The 14,885-nt window shown below is 42.8% G+C and overlaps 1 protein-coding gene across 1 annotated transcript; it reads left to right on the top strand.

The window, feature by feature from the left end:
• Positions 1-3,624: 3,624 nt before the first annotated feature.
• On the top strand, positions 3,625-10,846 carry wfs1a (Wolfram syndrome 1a (wolframin)). The gene is made up of 10 exons (XM_046843528.1): positions 3,625-3,755; positions 4,045-4,299; positions 4,437-4,516; positions 4,892-5,036; positions 5,151-5,324; positions 5,549-5,620; positions 5,752-5,900; positions 6,387-6,503; positions 6,626-7,305; positions 7,459-10,846. The coding sequence occupies exons 1-10, from the start codon at positions 3,671-3,673 to the stop codon at positions 8,612-8,614; spliced, it is 2,913 nt and encodes a 970-aa protein (XP_046699484.1). The 5' UTR covers positions 3,625-3,670; the 3' UTR covers positions 8,615-10,846.
• Positions 10,847-14,885: the final 4,039 nt, after the last annotated feature.

Here is a 14,885-nt window from a genome sequence, read left to right as displayed (position 1 = left end):
TAATCTGCTCAGAGCCTTCAGAATCAGTACTGCTGGACTTTTACCATAGAGAATATTACCAACAGCTCTGTTTCTTTATCCAATCAGATTTCAGATTCTCCTCACAGAGCAGATCACTGGCCCAGAATAGCGTCAGCATTTTTCCGTCCTCTGATTGGTTGGTCAGAGGGGAAACTGTTACAGCCGAGTTCGACTGGTAAAACACGTGTGTAGCTCTGCACACGTTCATACATCTGAGTTAGACTTTTTTATACCGACGGAGGAAGAGAAATTGATTTGGTCTCAGACACTTAAAAATCTATTGTGAAGAAAAGCGAGACATGGTGAGGAGGTCACCAACCCTGAAGCTAGCTAGCGTGTCTCAGCCCGGGAAAGGATTTGATCTCCACCTCCAGACCAGTGAATACGAGCGGTACCACTGGATTACAGCCTCTGGGGGGCGCTGCACATTATGAGTCTGCATCTCTGGTGAGTAGGTTGTGTTTTATTTAGATTTTATTGTTTTTGTGATGTTATTAGACAAATGTTGATTGTGAACTGCTCCAGATGTTGTAGGTGCACAGTTGTGGTTGTAGTGTAGAGGTTTGGAGTGTAACTGGGTTTGTTGTTTTAGTAAAATGGTTTTTACCTCCAGATGTGAAACGTCTCTCTGTAATTTGTAACATTTGTATATAAAGCTGCATTGTAACTATATTATAGTTAAATTTTTTTGGAAAACCTTTGAGACTATCAGTCAATTTTCTAGCCATTAATATTCAATTAATATTTCACAAATTATTCATTTTACAGAATCACAAAATCATATTTAATACATATTTAATACTAGGCCATCTACTTTCCTGCCATCTACAGGAAACATGACGGAACTGTCCGCATGCACATGGGAGTCGGAATTGGGCACAACACCAGCAAAAAACAAGGCAAACAAAACTGCTGTCAGAGTCTGGGACAAAGTGAGTCGGAAAAAAAAGATCCGAAAACAAAAGTAAAGTGTTCCCGAGGAAAAAAGGGCTGACAGTTCTTAAACAAACACAGCAGAAGAGACAATCTGGCAAGGGTTTAAAGGAGCCAGCATTTATTTATACTCTAGGAAGATGGACGCCGCGCCGATAGTGAAAAGTGCGCGCACTGTCAACTGACAGTTTGTCTTCCCTCATCACATCCATAAACCTCCTCCTTGGTCTTCCTCTTTTTGTAACAGTCGCACTGGATCTGTTCTACTGGGACTTGCGAGCATCAGGTTGCTTAATCAGTTTACTCGCGACATTGTGATGATTCGATTAAACCACTGCAAACAAACACCAAATCTAAAAGCAGCAAATAACAGCAGCATTAAATGAGCACATTTTTACTCACTGTTGTGGTTTTCAGCGAATGATTATGCTTTAGTACACCAATGTATATTTTTTCCTTTTAAAAAAAAAATCAAGATTGTTAGATTACTGCATTTTTCCGTTTCATTCTCTTTTTATAGCTTTTGTCTACTACAACAGTAACTGATCTGTTTTCAAACGTGATTTACTGCAACTTTACTACATTTCAAATGCTTATTTTGACATTTAACAGCTGCCCTCAAACACACAAGGGAGGAAATGTCCTGGACCTGGTTTTCACCCGCCCTACCCCAGCTACAGACATGACTCCACTCCACTTCCAATCTCTGACCATCACCTGGTTTCCTTTTCAATCACTTTTCCTATTCAACCTAAAAATAATTTACATGTTTCTCTTATTTGTCTCTCTCTCCTCTGTAGCTTCCTGTACTCTTTCAGCTCTTCCTGACCCTGATTCCTTTTCCTCTCTACCCTTAGAGAACAATTTTGCAATTACAATTACAATTGAACAATTCTGAAATAATGTGATCTTCACTGCTCAACAGTTGAAGGAGTTTTTGTCCTGTCTATACCATGCTACCAGAACACCTTTTTTCACAAAATAACTAAGGCATTTAAAAAAAACATTATTTTGCAGAAAACACACTGATCAAAATTAGAGAACAACAATGACTGTAGCATGGAAAAAGATTACAACAAAATGTTCTGAAGGTTAAAACAGTCAGCAATTAGTAGGAAGTGTCCAGGCCTCTGCTCTGAATGACTTCAGCACATCTGCAGCCACAGGACAGCACGAGTCTCTCACACTGCTCTGGTGGGATTTTGGTCCACTCTTCTTCCATTCTCCTCCACAGTTCGGTGACTGTAGTGGGTTTCTTGGCCATAACTTTGTCACCAAGGATTTTCCAGAGGTTCTCTATTGGGTTGAGATCAGGACTCTGGGCAGGCCATGTCATTATTTCAATGTTTTCAGTTTGAAGGAACTGCTTTACCCGTTTTGCTGTGTGACATGGAGCGTTGTCCTGCATGAACACTGCGAGCTGATTGGGTGATGAACGCAGGGAAGGAACCATATGTTGTTGAAGAAGGTTCTGATAAACATTTGCATTCACTCTGCCATGTAGCTGTATAAGAGGCCCAACTCCTGCTGCAGAAAACATGCCCCAAACCATGACACTTCCTCCTCCACTTTTCACTGACTTCTTTACACACTTTGGGTTCAGTCTTTCTCCAGTTTGTCGAACATAATGTTTCCCATCGGACCCAAATAAATTAAACTTGCTTTCATCACTGAAGTGAACTTTGGACCAGTTCTCCTCTGTCCACACAACATGCTTAGTCTAGCCTTTTGATTCTTTCTGCTAATGAGAGGTTTGGTCACTGCAGAGTGGGCTTTCAGTCCAAATGCTCTTAAATGTCGAGACACTGTATGACGAGACAGATCCTTACCCTGTTCAGCGCTGAACTGGTGAGCAATTCCAGCTGCAGTGTGGAAACGATTGCCCATTGAGATCCTCCGCAGTATCCTGTCCTCTCTTGTATTTGTCTTCCGTGGACGACCAGCCTTCTTGGCGGACTTGAATGAGTTTGTGATGTTGTAAAGATTCAATATTCTTGAAATCACAGATTTGGAACGACCAACTTGTCTTGCTATGGCTGATAGGGTCATCCTTTGGCCTTCATCTGGACAACCTGCTGCCGGAGGCTTTCAGTCACTTTAGAACGGCCCACCATCTTGCAGAGTCAGTGAAACTGGAAGTTAGGCTGCCAGTTAAATAGGGGTTTACAGATAATCAAGGAAATTAGCACCAGGTACCAGATTAACACCAATAACTGGGAGGTATCTGAAAGTGTTCTCTAATTTTGATCAGTGTGTTTTCTGCAAAATAATGTTTTTTTTGGAAATGCCTTAGTTATTTTGTGGAAAAGGTGTTCTGGTAGCATGGTATAGACAGGACAAAACTCCTTCAACTGTTGAGCAGTGAAGATGACATTATTTCAGAATTGTTCAATTGTTTATAAATTGTTCTCTAATTTTGATCTCCAGTGTTTAAATATATATATATATATATATATATATATATATATATATATATATATAGATAGATAGATAGATAGATAGATAGATAGATAGATAGATAGATAGATATAAATTCTTATTTCTAATCAAATATGTAACTTTTATTTATGTTCCTGTTTATATAATTGGATTACTGACTCGCGTTAAAATGACTTCCAAAATGGTTTAAAAGTTATTAATAAACCGCTCAAAGTTCAGCCAATCAGGTAACAGACACTGTGATTGACAGCTGAGTGTCTAATTAGCGCAGTTCTGCATGTTCAGGCGCACGAGCCCGCAGCTTTCTCTCACGGAGAGCGAATGGATCTCTGACAGAATCTCACCGGAACGCGCGCGCCTGCGTGAGTTACTTCTTCTTCGTCTGCTTCTTGTTATTATTATTATTATTAGTAGTAGTAGTAGTAGTATGATGATGATGATTAATTCTGCAGTATGTTTTAATTGCTGTTTAAATGAACGTTTATGTGATGTGTGTGTGTGTGTGTGTGTGTGTGTGTGTGCGCGCGTGTGTGCGTCTGAGAATCTGTATTTGTATGTGCGTCTGTTTATTGTGTGTGTGTGTGTGTGTGTGTGTGTGTGTGTGTTTAAAGAGAAAATGATTGTAACGGTATAACACACACTTCCTGGCAGTGTCCTGTCAGATGGACGTCTCTTGTCCTGTTTCTGGACAGAAGAACCTGAGCCCTGATGACCCCTCTTCAACCCCCCTGAACACCCTGACTTCTCCCACACCCCCTAAAGACTCCTCCCACTCACCTGCTCCCTCGACCACGCCCCCTATTAGACAGATGCGCCGGGGGCGGGGCTTTGCTACAGCGGTGAAGCAGGTGATTCAGGAAGAGAGGAAGAAGAAAGAGGAGGAACAGGAAAGGGTGGAGCAGGAAGGTAGGATGTTGCGCACACACACACTCAGTCACACAATCACATTGATTTACATAACTGTTCATCACTCTGTGTGTGTGTGTGTGTGTGTGTGTGTGTGTGTGTGTGTGTGTGTGTGTGTGTGTGTGTGTTCGTTCTAGAGGATGGACCTGAAGAAGATCTGAGCTTTGAGGAGCTTCTAGAAAAAGCTAAAGCGGGAGATCCTAAAGCCCAAAGCAGGGTGAGTTGTGTATGTGTGTGTGTGTGTGTGTGTGTGTGTGTGTGTGTGTGTGTGTGTGTGTGCGTGTGTGTGTGCTTGCAGGAGTTATATTAAGACACACATCTCGTCTTCCACAGAGCTGAGTATAGACACATACTGACAGGTGGATTGAATATTTACACACATACATAGCATGGTTTTTAGCATACAAAAATCAGACACACACACACACACACACACACACACACACACACACAGCTACTGTATAGCACTTTAAATTTTAGTTCTGTGATTTAAGAATTTTATGTTTTGGGTTATGGTAATAGTGTATTTCAGTTGTTGTTGTGTGTGTGTGTGTGTGTGTGTGTGTGTGTGTGTGTGTGTGTGTGTGTGTAGTTGGGTAAATACTATCTAAAGTTAGGGGCAGACTCTGATGCGGATGTAAATAACGAGGCAGCTGTTGAGTGGCTGGTGAGAGCAGCAAAACAGGGACGGAGAGATGCAGCAAAACTACTACAACACTGCTGGATCCAAAAAAAGGGTAAAACAACACACTATTTTATTCTTGTCTTTGAGCTCATTAGCGCTAGTTAAAAGCACTTGACCCCTTCTCGTCATGCAGTGTGTGAATGACCTCTGACCCCTGACCCCATAGGGCTCACGCCACAGAACGAAGCGGAAGTGCGCTCTCTGTCGACGGAGAGTAAATTCGAGCAGGCAGTTCGGCGAGCAGCGATGGTGATGTTCTGGAAATTAAATCCAGACAGGAAGGAGAAAATGGACACGAGGGAAATATTACACAACGCCAGTCAGGTGAACAGAGAAGCAGGTAAAAACCACAGGAGACGCGGGGGATGTCCGCAAGCCCTGCACTGTGTGTGTGTGTCTGTGTGTGTGTTGTGAGTATGAAGTGAATGTGTTGTAGGTGTACACACATCACCTCTCACATCATACTCACAACACGCACATTATAACCGCAACATGTGTTGTGTGTGATGTGTGTGTGTTGGTGAGTATAATTTCAGTTGTGTTTGTGGTTACTGTGATCTAAAGGTGGTGTCTGTGGTGGAAATTCAGACGTCCAGACGCAGAGGAAGATTTTAAAGACAATAGTGGCCACTGATTGTAAGTGTGCATGTGTGTGTGTTGTACTGTTTTTACAATTATAATTGTAAACATTGTGTCGGTAGTATATTTGTGTGTGTGTATGTGTGTGTGTGTGTGTGTGTGTGTGTGTGTGTGTGTGTGTGTTGCAGCACATAGTCAGTATGTGGATGTGGAAGGATTTGTGGAGATGACAAAAAAATACACAGAGAACATCAGACACACACCACAGAGTGAAGAGTCGACGCAGGACACCGGGGGAAGAGGAGGGTGGGACTGGAGTGATTTAACACTGGACAAGGCAAGTACACACATAGAAACTTACTCACACACACACACACACACACACACACACACACACACACACACACACACATTCACTCTCAGACACACGCACACTAACAAACACTTACTCACATATACAGTATACCCTCTCACTCACACACACACACACACACACAGACTCACTGACACACATACACACGCTCGCACACTCATCACACATACACATATCCACATACCCACACACACTCACACACACTACACACACATAAACACGCACACACAGTACACACACTCACACCATACACACTACACACACTTACAATACACAAACATTACACACACACATGGCCGGAAGTCTACAATTATTTGACATTGTGATATAACCATCTGTATAGCTTAATGTGGTGTAATCATTTTCATTAATGGTGTGTGTGTGTGTGTGTGTGTGTGTGTGTGTGTGTGTGTGTGTGTGTGTGTGTGTGTGTGTGCATGTGTATGTAAGACCTCAAAGAAGGGGGTGTGTCCTGTTTCTAAAAGGAGGGTGTGGCCTGGCAGTCAGATAATGCTGGAAACAAAGCACAGCATGAAGAGAGCCATGAACATACAATCTTATTTCTTGGTAAAAACAGAGTCATAAAAAAATCACCTTTCATAAAATCCTACTGTTTTATTATCAAGAGGAAATTACTGAATGTGTGTGTGTTGTGTGTGTGTGTCTGTGTCTGTGTGTGTGTGGAGTAGGGTCTGCAGTATCCTCTCCACCTCATCCTGGATGTAAAGGAGCACTTGGTGGACTGGGCGTCTCGTGCAGGTGTTCAGTGGTTGAGCACCATCATACCGACACAACATGTTAATGCACTCGTCTTCTTCTTCATCATCTCAAACCTGAGTGTAGATCTGTTCTTCTTCTTCATCCCTCTCCTTACATTCTACCTGGCTTTCATCTCCATGGCAATCTGCACTCTGCGAGTGTTTCGTAGCAGTAAATGCTGGGAGAACTTTAGTGCTTTAGCAGCTCTCCTGCGGCGTTTTGAACCTGAGCTGGACGTTGAGTCTCAATTTGGCTGGAAGCAGCTGGAACAGCACCTTTACTTCCTGGTTTCTGTGTGTTTTGTGATCTTCAGTTTTCCACTTGCTGATAAACGCTGGATTCCTTGTTCAGAGCTCTGCACGGTGGCCATGTTCTTCACAGCTCTAAGTTATGCCTCTCTGACTCCTGCAGCGGCGTCGTACACACGCAGAGCATTCATCATTGAGGTGGCCTCCTCCCTTTGTGCCCTAATGACTCGTCTTCCTGAGGAATTTAAGACGCTGCGACTTTTAGGCCAAACATTTGCAGCGGTTCCAGTGGGAGATCTGGTGGTTGTTACGGTCAGCCTACCGTGCCTGCTTTATCTCTACCTTTTCTACCTGTTCTTTAGGTGAGCCACCTTCTCTTCTTTCAGTTTCCTGCAGGGCATCAATTATGCAGATCAGTAGCTTATAGTGTGTAGAATCTCTCAGGTCGATGTTCAGTTAATAGGAATAACTTAATTGAGCTAAATGTTTACACCTGCCTATATGTTTCTCCTCAGCATGGCCCGGATGCATGGATTCAGAGGGACGTATTGCTTCCTGGTTCCATACCTAGTGTGTTTTATGTGGTTGGAATTTGCAGTGATTCTCCTGCAGAACTCCACGCTGATCGGACTGATTCGCACTTGTGTTGCGTACTTCCTGTTTCTGTTTGCTCTGCCTGTACTGGCACTGGGACTAGCGGCTATGCTAATGATCCAGATGATAAAGTGGTTTCTGGAACTGGAGCTAACAAAAATGTTGGTTACTTTGGCTGTGTGTGTGGTTCCTGTCACACTCCGTCTGTGGACCCGCTTCAGTCTATCGATTCTGAGCGTGCTGCGCTCCATCACACACCGCGGCCCAGTCAAACTCATCCTGTTGTGTTTGTGCTGTGTCTTTTTGGTGTGTGTGGGTTATGTGTACAGTACAGAGGGGCTGAAGGTGTATAACTCCACACTGACATGGGAACAGTATGACACAGTGTGTGGCCCCCCAGCATGGAAACAGCATGGAATTACACAAACTGAGATCCTCTGTAGTCATCTGGAGGGACACAGGGTAACATGGAGTGGAAGGTTTCAAGGTGTTCGAGTGGCTGAGACAGAGAACGGAGCTCAGTCTCTCATCAACTTGCTGCCTGTGTTTATGGGTGATTGGCTACGCTGCCTGTATGGAGATGAATATCCGTCCTGTGAGGGGAGAAATGTTAGCGATTCATTGCAGGAACAAATGAGTGCAAATGCATCCGTTCTCTTCCAGCAGCAAGAGGAAGAGGAACTCTGCCGCATCAAACCTGTGGCTAAACACCACTGCCACGTTAAACGATTTGATAAGTACCGCTTTGAAGTAACTGTGCGCAATCCAGTGGCAGGAGCTGAAATTCAAGATAGTGACATCATCCTTCTCGCCAGCCATGAGTTTAAGCAGGTATTGTTAAACCTAGATGAGAGCAGCATGGTGGAGTTTAGCACAAAGTTGGAAGGGAAACTGGGATCCAAACTACCAAGACTGGAGCTGAAAGCAATTCACTGTCTGAACTGTAGATCATCTCTACTGCCCGAAGGACGACAAGTCAAAATCGAACGCAACTGGAGGAAAAGTGTGCAGGCGGCCATCAAATTTGCCTTTGACTTTTTCTTCTCTCCGTTGCTCACGGCCAGGATCAAGGTTTGAGGAAGAGAAGTGTAGAAATGAGTAAATATTCTTTGGATGAATAATTAAGTGTTTCAATGCTGATAGAGAAAAGCAGGAGAAGGTTTAATGTTAATTTGCTCCTTCGATGCTGAAGTTTGCTGTGAAAAACAAAGTTCATATTAGTACCTGAAAATGTGTGTACAGTTTATAATCGCTGAGAATGATTTTGCATGTACAATGTGGTGTTCTAGAAGCTTCTGGCTTTTTCAGCAGCAAAACTAAAACAGAATAAACAAAGCTGAACATGCTTATTTTATCAAACCAAAAGGAACAGTTAGGGATCTGGTATATTACTCGATTTTATAAATGTAAAAAAAAAAAATATTTGTGTGTGTATGGCACTGCATAAGTTGATTGTGTGTGTGTTAATTAAAAGTCCACTTGAACAAATATTAGGCATGAGTTTTGTTTGTGTGTGTACAGTGGAGGTCTACTGCCTGAGAAAAGTTAATTTATAAACATTTGTAAACATTATAAATCTTATAAAATATTAACATGTTGAACTGATAAAGCTTCAGCGATGAAATCATCACCTGTCGATGCCTTCCTTCACAACATACAGTGAAAGCGATATTCTGGTGTAAAAATTAGTGTAAAATTTTCTGTGAACTCTATAGAATAAGTTGGAGTAGGAGATGGAAAGAAAACGATGTGAAGTTACACCTGTTACACAGCAGCACTTCATAACCCGGCAATGACGGGTTTCTTCCTCTTCTGTACTGAAGAGCTTCTGTGTGCTGTTCAAAATCACTTTCTTTTATGATTTTTGCTTTTTAACCATGAAAAATTAACTACTTGCTGCTGAAAGATATCTGTTGTGAAAAATCTGTTTTGGGTTCAGGCTTGAAATTGAACAGTACCGCTCAGCTTGTCTCAGCTCGGGACAAATGATCTCCTTACAGGGTTCAGTTTAAATCAAAGCTTTAATATAGAGCTGAAGCCCCTCCTCTTGTCGGTCAGATGTTAAACCACAGCACCATTGATGCAGAGCAACGTTACTCACATCATTAGTGCTTATATACATTCTAGTGTAATATTCATTTCTTTGATATTAGAATATGATTGTGTTGTTTTATATACATGTGAGAAACACAGGATTAAACATGCATGTTTGTGTGAGACAGAGAAAATATGTTGTTTAACAGCTATGTGTTAAATGTGTTTAGTACGTGTGAGGTCAGTGATAGGTGAGTGTGTAGTTGAGGATAGTGTGAGGTCGGTGATGGGCGAGTGTGTAGTTGAGGATAGTGTGAGGTCAGTGATGGGCGAGTGTGTAGTTGACATTAGTGTGAGGTCGGTGTTGGGCGTGTGTGTAGTTGACCTTAGTGTGAGGTCGTGTTGGGCGAGTGTGTAGTTGACATTAGTGTAAGGTCAGTGTTGGGCAAATGTGTATTTGTCGTTACTGTGAGGTCGGTGATGGGTGAGTGTGTAGTTCACATTAGTGTGAGGTCGGTGTTGGGCGAGTGTGTACTTGACGTTAGTGAGGTCGTTGTTGGACAAGTGTGTATTTGGCGTTAGTGTGAGGTCAGTGTTGGGCAAGTGTGTATTTGGCGTTAGTGTGAGGTCAGTGTTGGGCAAATGTGTATTTGTCGTTACTGTGAGGTCGGTGATGGGTGAGTGTGTATTTGGCTGTGGCAGTGGGGGCGTGGCCGAGTGCCGGTTTGGTAATGGAGGGCGAGGCTGGGAGCAGGTAGACCCGGGAATGCCTCACCTGAAGCAAATAATGTCTAATGAGTGTTCTCTCTTTTTCAGTGATCAGAGGGGGCATTTAAGGAGGAGAGCGAGGATGGGTGTGTGTGTGTGTGTGTGTGTGTGTGTGTGTGTGTGTGTGCCAGAAACGTGCGGTTGAGGCACTGAGCACCAGCCAAAACTAATATATGAATAAAAGTGACTTTATTGCCTTCAAAGCTGTTCTGTCGTGGCGTTTCTTTTTTCCGAACTCACATGCTCTCCCACATTGGCGTTACTGTGAGGTCGGTGATGGGCGAGTATGTAGTTGACATTAGTGTGAGGTCGGTGTTGGGCGAGTGTGTAGTTGACGTTACTGTGAGGTCGGTGATGAACGAGTGTGTAGTTGACGTTAGTGTGAGGTCGGTGTTGGGCGAGTGTGTAGTTGACGTTAGTGTGAGGTTGGTGTTGGGCGAGTGTGTAGTTGACGTTAGTGTAGTTCGGTGATGAACGAGTTTGTAGTTGACGTTAGTGTGAGGTCGGTGTTGGGCGAGTGTAGTTGATGTTAGTGTGAGGTCGGTGTTGGGCGAGTGTGTAGTTGGCGTTAGTGTGAGGTCGGTGATGGGCGAGTATGTAGTTGACATTAGTGTGAGGTCGGTGTTGGGCAGTGTGTAGTTGACGTTAGTGTGAGGCGGTGATTGGAAAGTGTGGGTTAGCGTCAGTGTAAGGTCGGTGTTTGGCGAGTGTGTAGTTAACGTAAGTGAGGTTTGTGGGGAAGGGTTAGTGTTCGTGTAGTGACAGTGTTAGTGATTGGCTAGTGTTAGTGTAGTGATGGTGTTAGTGATGAGGTCGTGTTAGTGATGGGGTAGTGTTAGTGTAGCGATGGTGTTAGTGATGATGTTGTGTTAGTGATGGGGTAGTGTTAGTGTAGCGATGGTTTAAGTGATGAGGTAGTGTTAGTGTAGTGAAAGTGTTAGTGATGGGATAATGTTGGTTTACTGACAGTGTTAGTGATTGGGTAGTGTAAGTGTAGTGATGGTGTTAGTGGTGATGTACTGTTAGTGTAGTGGAAGTGTTAGTGATAGGGTAGTGTTAGTTTAGAGACAGTGTTAGTAATGGGGTAGTGTTAGTGTTATGATGATGTTAATGATAGGGCAGTGTTAGTGTAGTGGTGGTGTTTGTGATGGGGTAGTGTTAGTGTGGTGACAGTGTTAGTGTAGTGATTGTGCTAGTGTATAGACAGTATTTAAGATGGGTTAGTGTTAATGTAGTGACACTGTTAGTGATGGGGTAGTTTTAGTGTTGTGATGTTAGTGATGAGGTAGTGTTAGTGTAGTGATGATGTTATTGATGGGGTAGTGTTAGTGTATTGATGGGGTAGTGTTAGTGTAGTAACAGTGTTTGTGATGGTGTAGTGTTAGTGTAGTGAAAGTGTTAGTGATTGGGTAGTGTTAGTGTATTGACAGTGTTATTAATAGGGTAGTGTAAGTGTAGTGATGGGGTAGTGTCAGTGTAGTGACAGTGTTAGTGATGGGGTAGTGTAAGTGTAGTGACAGTGTTGGTGTAGTGTTAGTGAAGTGATGGGGTAGTGCTGGTGTGTTGACAGTGTTAGTGATGGGATAGTGTTAGTGTAGTGGTTGAGAAGTGTTTGTGTAATGATAATGTTATTTATGAGGTGGTGTTAGTGTAGTAACAGTGTTTGTGATGGGGTAGTGTTAGTGTAGTGAAAGTGTTAGTGATTGGGTAGTGTATTGACTTAATAATAGGGTAGTGTAGGTGTAGTGATGGGTTGTGTCAGTGTAGTGACAGTGTTGGTGTAGTGTTAGTAAAGTGATGGGGTAGTGTTGGTGTAGTGACAGTGTTAGTGATGGGGTAGTGTCAGTGTAGTGACAGTGTTAGTGATGGGGTAGTGTTAGTGTGGCGCTTGGGAAGTGTTAGTGTAATGATGTTAGTGATAAGTTGGTAGTGTTAGTGTAGTGACAGTGTTATTGATCAGGTGGTGTAAGTGTAGTGACTATTAGTGGAGTGATGGGGTAGTGTTCGTGAAGTGACAGTGTTAGTGATGGGGTAGTGTTAGTGTAGTTCTGGTGTGGCGTTAATGTAGTGATGATGTTAGTGATGAGGTAGTGGTAGTTTTAGTGATGGGGTAGTGTTAGTAAAGTGATGGAGTAGTGTTAGTGTAGTGATGATGTTAGTGATAAGGTAGTGTTAGTGTAGTGATGGTTTTGTGATAAGGTTGTGTTAGTGTTGTGATGTGTTAGTGATAAGGCTGTGTTGGTGTTGAGACAGTGTTATCGATGTGGTAGTGTTAGTGCAGTGATGGGGTAGTGTTAGTGTAGTTACAGTGTAATTAATGGAGTAGTGTTAGTGCAATGAAAGGGGTAGTGTTAGTGTAGTGACAGTGTTAGTGATGGGGCAGTGTTAGTAAAGTAATGGGGAAGTGTAAGTGCAGTGACAGGGTTAGTGATGCGGTAGTGTTAGTGAAGTACCATTTTTTTCCGGACTATAAGCCAATTCTTTTTCCGCACGCTTTGAACCACGCGGCTTAAACAATAAAGCGGCTAATTTATGGATTTTTCCATGTTTTTTTCCGATTTCACAAGCTTCATGCCACCAAACAACTGAGCCCCATAACAGTAGACCAATGAAATTGCAGAACGGGTTCAGGTGAACCCATGAAACTCTTTATATTAAATCAGATGCGCTCCCACTGAATCGGGCCGCACCACATCATAAATATGGATGATGTTCCTCTGACGTTTGACCTGCCGCTCACTCGGACTGTCTACAGGAAAGGGGAATCATTCGTCACGCTGAAAACAACCAGACATGCAAACACACTTCACCTGTGTTCTGAGCTGCACAGCATCAGGAGAAAAGATTCACCGATGGTGATTTTTAAACGCACGACGATGCCAAAAGATAAACTCCCGAGAGAAATAGTTGTGAAAGGAAGGAGGAAGACAGTGAACAATGACTTTCTTGGTAGGCTACTGTTTAGATACAAGCCGTGTAACAGACACTGTCTTTCATTAAAGCCTGTGTAAAGTTCATTAGTTTCAGTGTAGACACCTGCGGCTTATAGACAGGTGCGGCGTATTTATGTTCAAAATAAAAATTTGTACAATTCAGTGGGTGCGGCTTATATTTGGGTGCGTTTAATAGTCCGGAAATTACGGTAATAGGATAGTGTTATTGTATTGACAGTGTTATTGATGGGGTAGTGTTAGTGTAGTGATGATGTTAGTGATAAGGTAGTGGTGGTGTAGTAACAGTGTTAGTGTAGTAATGGGATAGTGTTAGTGTAGTGATGGGGTAGTGTTAGTGTAGTGATGGTTTAGTGTTAGTGTAGTGAAAGTGGTAGTGATGGTGTAGTGTTAGTGAAGTGATGGGGTAGTGTAGTATAATGACATTGTTAGTGATGGGGTAGTGTTAGTTTAGTGACAGTGTTAATGATGGGGACGTGTTATTGAAGTAATGGGGTAGTGTTAGTGTATTGACTGTTATTGATGGGGTATTGTTAGTGTAGTGATTGGGTAGTGTTAGTGTAGTGATAATGTTAGTGATGAGGTAGTGGTAGTGTAGTAACAGTGTTGGTGTAGTGATGGGGTAGTGTTAGTGTATTGAAGGTCTTTGTGATTGGGTAGTGTTAGTGTAGTGATAGGGTAGTGTTAGTGTAGTAATGGGGTATTGTTAGTGTATTGACAGTCTAAGTGATGGGGTATTGTTAGTGTAGTGATGGGGTATTGTTAGTGTAATGATGGGGTAGTGTTAGTGTATTGACAGTATTTAGTGATGGGGTATTGTTAGTTTGGTGAAGGGTAGTGTTACTGTATTTACAGTTTTAGTGATGGGGCAATGTTAGTGTAGTGACAGCGTTAGTGATGGGGTAGTGTTAGTGTAGTGACAGTGTTAGTGATGGGGTACTGTTAGTGCTGTTCTGGTGTAGTGTTAGTGTAGTGATGATGTTAGTGATGAGGTAGGGGTAGTGTAGTGACAGTCTTAGTGATGTGGTAGTGACAGTCTTAGTGATGGGGTATTGTTAGTGTAGTGATTATGTTGGTGATGGGGTAATGGTGGTGTAGTGACAGTGTTAGTGATGGGGTAGTGTTAGTAGTGACAGTCTTAGTGATGGGGTAGTGTTAGTGTAGTGATGGGGTAGTGTTGGTGTAGTGATGATGTTAGTGATGTGGTAGTGGTAGTGTAGTGATGGGGTAGTGTTAGTGTAGTGACAGTCTTAGTGATGTGGTAGTGACAGTCTTAGTGATGTGGTAGTGACAGTCTTAGTGATGGGGTAGTGTTAGTGTAGTGACAGTCTTAGTGATGGGGTAGTGTTAGTTTAGTAATGGGGTAGTGGTAATGTGGTGACAGTCTTAGTGATGGGGTAGTGTTAGTGTAGTGATTATGTTGGTGATGGGGTAATGGTGGTGTAGTGACAGTGTTAGTGATGGGGTAGTGTTAGTGTAGTGACAGTCTTAGTGATGGGGTAGTGACAGTGTTAGTGATGGGGTAGTGTTGGTGTAGTGATGGGGTAGTGTAGTATAATGACATTGTTAGTGATGGGGTAGTGTTGGTGTAGTGA

Source organism: Silurus meridionalis, chromosome 28 (genome assembly GCF_014805685.1).
Source record: "Silurus meridionalis isolate SWU-2019-XX chromosome 28, ASM1480568v1, whole genome shotgun sequence".
Lineage (NCBI taxonomy): Eukaryota > Metazoa > Chordata > Actinopteri > Siluriformes > Siluridae > Silurus > Silurus meridionalis.
Note: the sequence above shows the minus strand (reverse complement) of the source record. Positions and strands in the feature narration are given on the sequence as shown.

Bases quoted from the DNA above. Each gene is read 5' to 3' on its own strand.
- wfs1a (XM_046843528.1), top strand. From the start codon at position 3,671: ATGTTCAGGCGCACGAGCCCGCAGCTTTCTCTCACGGAGAGCGAATGG. The intron at 4,517-4,891 runs GTGAGTTGTGTA...GTGTGTGTGTAG, and splicing joins ATCCTAAAGCCCAAAGCAGG to TTGGGTAAATACTATCTAAA. The intron at 5,901-6,386 runs GCAAGTACACAC...TGTGTATGTAAG, and splicing joins GTGATTTAACACTGGACAAG to ACCTCAAAGAAGGGGGTGTG.